The sequence below is a fragment of the Microtus ochrogaster genome, chromosome 2 (assembly GCF_000317375.1).
Source record: "Microtus ochrogaster isolate Prairie Vole_2 chromosome 2, MicOch1.0, whole genome shotgun sequence".
Lineage (NCBI taxonomy): Eukaryota > Metazoa > Chordata > Mammalia > Rodentia > Cricetidae > Microtus > Microtus ochrogaster.
Window position 1 is genome coordinate 16,391,709 of NC_022010.1, and position 7,813 is coordinate 16,399,521.

General features: G+C 46.6%; 1 protein-coding gene across 1 annotated transcript in view; it reads right to left on the bottom strand.

Annotated features, from left to right (window-relative positions):
- The window catches only part of Hectd4 (HECT domain E3 ubiquitin protein ligase 4), a 198,724-nt gene that overhangs the window by 29,934 nt on the left and 160,977 nt on the right, over positions 1-7,813 (bottom strand). The window contains exons 55-59 of the mRNA XM_013349655.2: positions 7,334-7,515; positions 5,532-5,737; positions 5,136-5,266; positions 4,688-4,893; positions 2,849-3,028 (exon numbers count right to left, since the gene is read on the bottom strand). Coding sequence (XP_013205109.1) covers positions 2,849-3,028; positions 4,688-4,893; positions 5,136-5,266; positions 5,532-5,737; positions 7,334-7,515 — 905 coding nt within the window. The remainder of the gene's footprint in view (positions 1-2,848; positions 3,029-4,687; positions 4,894-5,135; positions 5,267-5,531; positions 5,738-7,333; positions 7,516-7,813) is intronic.

Here is a 7,813-nt window from a genome sequence, read left to right on the forward strand (position 1 = left end):
CACACACACACCTAACAGTGACCTCGGGTCTCCATACACATGCACACACACACCTAACAGTGACCTCGGGTCTCCATACACATGCACACACACACGTACTCGCACATACATGCACACAAGGAAAGGAATCAAGTATGGGTGCACACACCTATAATTCCAGCATTCAGAAGGTAGAGGAAGAAAGAGCAGAAATTCAAAGTCATCCTCGGCTATACAGTAAGTTCAAGAGCAGGCTGGCTAAACCGAGACTCAATCTTCCAAAAAAAAAAAAAATCAAATAACCAACAAGAAACCACCAAGCAACAAGAAAACAAAACAAAATCCAATGGACCAAACAAAAAAATCAGGAAGGAGCTGAATTGAATAAAAGTATTACATTCTCCAAGCACACATGTCTAAAATAAGACATACATGGTACTCCACACATGTAATCTCAGCCCAAGAAGTGGAGGCAGGAGAATCAGAAATTTGAAATCATCCTTGCCTATATAGTGAGTTCCAGGCTAGCCTGGGTTACATAAGATCTTGAATTAAAGAAATCCTACTTGATGGGTGTGATAGTTTGAATGTAATTGCCCCCATAAGCTCATAGAGAGTGGCATTAGCACATGTGGCATTGTTAGAAGAAGTATGTCTCAGTTCAGTTCCTGATGCCTGAGGATCAAGATATAGAACTTTCAGCTCCTTCTCCAGCACCATGTCTGCATGCACACCACCATGTCCCACCATGGTGATAATGGACTAAACCTCTGAAACAATAGCCATCTCATTAAATGGTTTCCTTTGTAAGAGTTGTAGTAGTCATGGTGTCTCTTCACAGCAATAGAAACCCTGGCTAAGACAATAAGAAAAAGGATTTGTGGGAAAGGGAAGGAATAAGAGATGATATGGGGAACTGAGTGCATGGTTCTCAGAAATGTATATAGTGTATGAAACTGAATGATTAAAGAAAAAAAATCCAACAAAATGATGTCCTGATATCTCTTCACATCAGATGCACACCTGGGTTATGCAGTGTTAGGGATTGAACTCAGGGCTTTGGACATGCTAGGCAGGTGCTTTTCTAGCTGTGCCATAGCCCCAGCTCCCAAATGCTTCTATTCATGTTGGCTGAGACAAGATGGAAGTCATGAAAACTCAGGTATTTGAGCAACTGAGGACGATGAACATTTTGATCCAGTCCCAAGGAGGCAGTTGAGTCCAGAGCTGCAAGGGAACAGGCTGCAGCTGCTTCCATCCAGATGGGGTTTGCACTGGGTAGAGCACTTCCTGGGGCTCCTAAGTCTTCTGCTTAGGTGCAACACCTTCCAGAAAAGGCATTTAGCTTCCTGCTCTCTCAGGAGGAGGCTGCTTGGAAGTTCTTACTGAAAATAAGTTCATTGGTTCGTATGGAGCCTTCCAAGGCCAAGGTTAAAGTTCCCCTGTCCCTAGCCTCAAGGCTTATGTTACCCACACCAAGTCTTTTCTTTTCCATAGGACACTTATGTAAGAGGACAGACATCCTCAAACAGAATTCTTCACCAAATCCAAATAAGGCAGCACACATATCTGTTCCTGCACCACCCAGAGTGTCTTAAATGTCCTACAAGTTTGACCGAGTTGCCAATATTTAAAAATTGGGAGGATCACAAAAAATTTACTTTTCTGTCTTTTATTGAAATGAAAATAAAAATTCTGGGGCTGGAAAGATGGCTTAGCGGTTAAGAGCAATGACTGCTCTTCCAGAGGACCCGGGTTCAATTCCCAGCACCCACATGGCAGCTCACAAATGTCTGAAAATGCAGTTCCACGAGATCTGACACCTTCACACCAATGCACATAAAATAAAGTTAAATAAATTTAAAAAATGTACCAAAAAAAAAAAGAAGAAAATAAAAATTCTGGCTCGGCATGTTGTCGTATGCCTTTAATCATAGTATGAACCATCTGGTTTCCACAGGGAGTTCCATGCCAGGCAGGGCTACAAAGTGAACAACTGTCTACTTAAAAGAAGGAAGAAAGAGGGGGGGGGAGAAAGAAACAAAACAAAACAACAAAACCACACACCTCTAGCCAGATGTCATCTGACAGTGAACAGTCAGGATGTGGTCACTGCCAGGTGGACATATGTCAACACTCCTTTTCCTCTGGCTATTTGTGCCAGTGACATAGGAAGGCCCCGAGGCATCTGGGATTGCTACCTGGTTTGTTTCATTTTTTTCATCAGGGTTTATTTCTCTAGGTCCATCATTCAGAGTCCACCATTAACAAGTCACTGGATTGGCTTTAGCACACACTCATCTGTGCCTCTAGCCATCCAGCCCCTATGTCCGGATTAATATGAAGACTTACTTCTAAACTGTGAGCAGACACATTGTGAATTAAAATTCAATATTTACTTCAAATATTTTAGAGGTAAGTTTCTTATAGTTAAAAAATCTGACACCTCAGCTGACCATTTTGTGAGTGTTATATGCTTTAAGTCTTTCAGTAGCTCTATGGCTGTAGCATTCCATACATCAGTTATAAAAAACAGCATATGAGGCAAACATTTACATTGTGTTGTTGTTTATAGACAGGGTCTCACAGTTTAGTCCTAGCTGGCATAAAACTCACTCTGTAGACCAGGTTGGCCTCAAACTCACAGAGATCAGACTACTTCTGCCTCCATTAATGGCAAACATTTAACACTTTAAAGCATGACAATGCTGTTCTTCACTTCATAGGCAGCTGCTACCAGATGGTACAGTGGTGATAGCCTGCAGACCAGTGACTAGAGTCAGGACTCCCAAGTCTATTTTCAGAGGAAGTGCTCTGACATGTTGCAGCTGCCGGGGCTACCAAACTCCACCTACCGACACTTGCTTACCCAGTAGTTCCACCACGTGAAGGAGGACTGCAGTAGGAATGGCATCAGGCTCGTCCTCTGACTTCCCTTCACTGTCCTCTGATTTCCAGGACAGCAGCTGCTCTGCAAAGGCCATAGCCAGGGGAAACTCCAGGGGCAGAGAGTGCAAGACCAGCACAGCTCCAGGAGGTGGGGACACTCCTAAGAGAAGGGCCCAGAAAAAACATGTGTGACTGGCAGCATCTGACCCAGATACATTTGAGAAAGCACCTGCTGCCCAGTGTCTCCAAACAGTTATCCATAGGCATGGCAATCAGAAGCCAGCTGCACCATACCTGCTGGTGTGGCAATGGGATAAAGCAACATCTAGGGAGGTGTTACTGGGCAGGCCAGGCATAGTGGCATAGTGGCTCACATTTGTCACCCTACAACTTGCAAGGCTAAGGCAGGAATATTTTGAGTTTGAAGCCAGTCTGGCTACATAGCAAAACAATTAAAGATAAACTAAGTGAAGAAAGAAGAAGATACCAAGTGCCTCAAGTCCAGAGTTAGACATGGGCGTAAGGCCTATGCTAAAAGGGGCTTTCCTGAAGCCTGCCCAGCTTGAAGACACGGCCCTTTTGCACGGTCACAACTCACTAAGACCTTAAACCTACATAAGACGGCCTTAAGTCCCAAGTACATTCAGGACCCAGGCAGGGGAACTGGGAAGGTTTCTGTGCTCTTTGTAGTGATGGCAATTGTGCTCAGGGCTCTGCACAGACCTCCACCTCCAACTTTGACCAATATTACCTGCTTTCACTGCCACAGCCCAAGTCTGACCAAAGTGACCTCCTGTGAGAAGCAAAGTGTCAAACCTCCTACCCTGTACTGCAACCCATCCCCTCTGTGAACACCAGGGATGGAAAGCGAGTCTCGGGGGCCTTTAGGCTTTTCCCTCACCTGTACCTTGAGGTAGATGTCTGTATGCCAAAAATATGAATGACAGAAAACCTCTGTTTTAGATTGTTTTGCTGGAAGTGCACCACAGGGCCTGGCACATGGTAAACCCTTGCAATGAACTACATTCCTAGCAAGGTCGTGTGGGGTTTTTTGTTTGTTTGGTTGGTTTGTTTTTTAGTTTTTCAAGACATGGTTTCTCTCTGTAGACCAGGCTGGCCTTGAACTCACAGAGATTCACCTGCTTCTGCCTCCCAAGTGCTGTGATTAAAGGCATGCATCACCACTGCCAAGCTGAGATTCTGATTTTAATGTAAAGCTTAAATAATGAAGACAAAAGACTATGGGAAAAAAGATTAAGAAAAGAGTGTAGGTTGCTGGGCAGTGTAGGGAACACCTTTAATCCCAGCACTCGGGAGGCAGAAGCAGGTGAATCTCTGTGAAGTTCAGCTAGAGCAAATGACTGTCTTGGGCAGATACAGGCTGCTCTTTTCTGGTTAAATAGGTTGAGCAAGAGTGGAAATCTGGAATGAAGATTTCTTTTCTTTCAGTTGGCTTTGTCAAGGACAGGCGTTGACAGCTTCATCAAGACCCTAATCCCTGAGGCTTACTAGGGATGCCAGAGATAAGCACAGTAGATGCTCACAGGTCACATCAGAACCAGAGTATTGTCATAACAAAAACTCCAGGAACATTTGGCAACTAGGATTGCTACAGCCATTGATACTTGCAAGAATGTGACTGCCATTCTTTGCAATGGCTCCCTGTAGCTTGAGGAGGAAGGCGGCAATCCCTCTGTGCCTGGGTGACCTCTGAGCAGTCTTTCTTCACTCCTAGCAATGGGACTGGGAGCTCCCAAAAGAAGGCCAGCAGAGCACAGCTGCTCACCATCTGCATCATTGTGAGCTGAGAAAGACTTACCTAGTTTGATGTGGACCTTGTCTGTGGAGAGAACCACGGAAGGGTACTGGTCAGCTGTGGGTGGAGGAGCAAGCCCAGTGTTGGCTGGGGAGGCATCTCGGGGGTAGCAGGCAGCTTCAATGAGGTTCAGTTGGCCGGTGCGCTTCACTTTGTGGCCAAGCCCATAGACGAGAACACGTGCCCACGGGGCCTTGTACAGAGAGGAGCTGAGAGGAAGTGGGGGTTAAGACAGACTTGGCCAGGCCATGCACTGGGCATAAGTCATCTCCACCACCTTTAGAAGGTCGTTTTCTATAATGCCTAGTTCCCCACCAAAGGAGATACAGGAAGAACTGCAAGTTAGCTTTAAAGATATGTGCACTCGAGGGCAAGGACAGCTGGAGACATGTTCCTGGGGCAGTGCTGCTTTCTCTCCCCGGCACTGACTTCTGGAGAAAGGACAACTTACTCTTTGCGGAATCCAGACTGACTTTCTTTGCAAGACACAACAACAAAAGCTGCTCCAGGGAAATTCACATCCATATTGACTTTGGACTCAGAAATTGGGAATTCTTCAGAGGGAAACTGCTCCGGTGCTGTCTGAAAGGAGACATGCAATAAGCAAGCATGGGAAAGACACAGACAACACATTCCATCTCCTCATATCACAAGGAAGACAAATCATCCAGGACATGCTGAAATAGCTGCAAGTGGCTGATGGCCTCTGGAGGAGAAGACCACCAAAGGCAGAAGAGTCTTCAAGAATGGCTCCCCAGCGGCTCAAGGGAGAGCACTATACAGCAAGTCAATGAAACTCCTGTTTCAATGGTGTCCACAGCTGTGATCCATGAGCATAAGCCTATACCTGCAGGAAAGCGCAGATCTGCTTTGTCAGTTCCAGAAGGCTGTCCTCGCCCTGGTGCAGGGTGCGGGTGATGGCCACGCTAAGCCACTCCCTCAGCGTCTGGGAGCTGCCCTGGTAGAAGAGGTCGGTGGCAGAGCAGCTCTGTGAGTGGATACAGTGCTGCAGAGACTGTGCCAGGAGGATGGAGCTGGAGCTGATGGTACCATCTATGGACAGGGAAAGAAAGAGATATTGACAGAACTGCAGCCTTCAGTGCCTGTGAGAGCCTGCAAAATAGACAAATAAGCAATGACCCACCGGAAAAGATGGCACGGATGGGAAATGGTAGATGGAAAGTCCCGGACCATCAGGACAGTGTGAAGAAGTCAAGGGCTTGTGACCTTTAAATGTATTATTTTCTTTTTAGCAGTAACACAGTGCTTCAAATAACACCTTCAGTGGAAGCCCAAGCTTCTTGTTGTGTGTACATGTATGTGTGTGTACATGTATGCTAAGTGTATGCAGGTGTACATGAATGCCTGGAGGCTGGAGGTTGACATTAGGTGTCTTCCTGAGTAGCTCTTTACCTTATTTTGTGAGATAGGGTTTTTCACTGAAGCTGGAACTCACCGATTCAGCTAACCTGGCTTGCCTCTCCCTAACAATGAGGTTACAGATGCACACCACTGTACCCAGACAGGGTTTCTATGTGTAGCCCTGGCTATCCTGAAATTTGCATTGTAGGGCAGGCTAACCTCAAACTCACAGAGATTCTCTAGCCTCTGCCTCCCACATATTAGGATTAAAGGTGTGCACCCAGCTTGTGCCCAACTTTTTTTTTTTTTTTTGGTTTTTCGAGACAGGGTTTCTCTGTGGTTTTGGAGCCTGTCCTGGAACTAGCTCTTGTAGACCAGGCTGGTCTCGAACTCACAGAGATCCGCCTGCCTCTGCCTCCCGAGTGCTGGGATTAAAGGCGTGTGCCACCACCGCCCGGCATGCCCAACTTTTTATATGGATGCTAGCAACCTGAATTTGGATCCTTATGCTTATAGTAAATATTCTATTGATGTCATTTCCCCTGCTAAATTTCTTTTTTTTTTTTTCCCTGCTAAACTTCTTAAAGACCAACATGGGGTGGCCCATCTAGCTGTTCAGGGCCAGCCTAGCTTCACTAAGGTGTTGAGGTGGCCAGTGTATTACTCAGTTGTCATGGCAAAGCTCCTCTTATGGTGTGTTCCTTGAAGAGGGCTGATGAATGCTGGTGCTTGTCTGGCTAGAGGAGAGACGGTTTGCTGGCTGGGATCCTGTAGCTGTCTAAAATGCCATGGGCTCACAGTGCCCTTGCAACAGAGTCTGGGGGTGGGGGTGGGGCCTGTGCCTCCCTTACCACTCGCTCCTATCTTAGGTGCTCAGAAGAAAAAGGGAGGGTGAGGTACTAGAGGCAGACAGAGGAGCCTCTCAGTCATGAGTGGACCAAGGAATAATTCCCTCACTTAGCACTGCCCAAAGGGACAAAAGGAGCCCTTGCCTGAAGTATTCCAGGCTTAGCTGATTCACATGAGCAGCTTAGGAGCAGGTCCTGCCATGGGAACCTATGTCTGTTTCCAGGGTCAAGCAGAACATCTGTGGCAGCAGCTCCATGTTTAGTAAGCACAAGGCAGATGACTAAAGGACTAGGGTGAAAGTGCACTCACAGTTGTCTAGGAGCAGACAGACAGACTGCAGTTTCAGGTCTCCTGACCCCACCATGGAGAACTAGCATGCTAGGCAGCCTATGTGACCTGCCTCAACCTTGGGGCTCTTTTCCTCTGGCCAAGTCTTACCTGGGAGGGGAGGCGCAAGGAGCTGATTGGACAGGAGCTGCAGGTGTTCTAATGTAATGTCTCGGATGGCGGGGATGTGGAAGAGGCGAGTGAATAAGTGAGGTAGCTTGGGAGCGAAGATGTTGAGCAGGGCCATGCGACAGTACAGCCTAGCCAGTGCAGCCTCACACCGCAGCAGCTCTCTGAGGGACGAGAAAGGTGAGACATATTGACTGTTGAGCAGAGCTCTTGAGGGTAGAGTGGGGACAATGACAGATAACATTACATCTCAGGCTTCTCTTCTGGCCCTATCTTCTGTGTTTCAAGTAACTCACTTGAGGTTTAAATAAAAGCAAAAAAATTGAAGAGGACACCAGAAAATGGAAGGACCTCCCTTGCTCCTGGATTGGGAGGATCAACATAGTAAAAATGGCAATTCTACCAAAAGCAATCTATAGATTCAATGCAATCCCCATCAAAATCCCATCAAAATTCTTCACA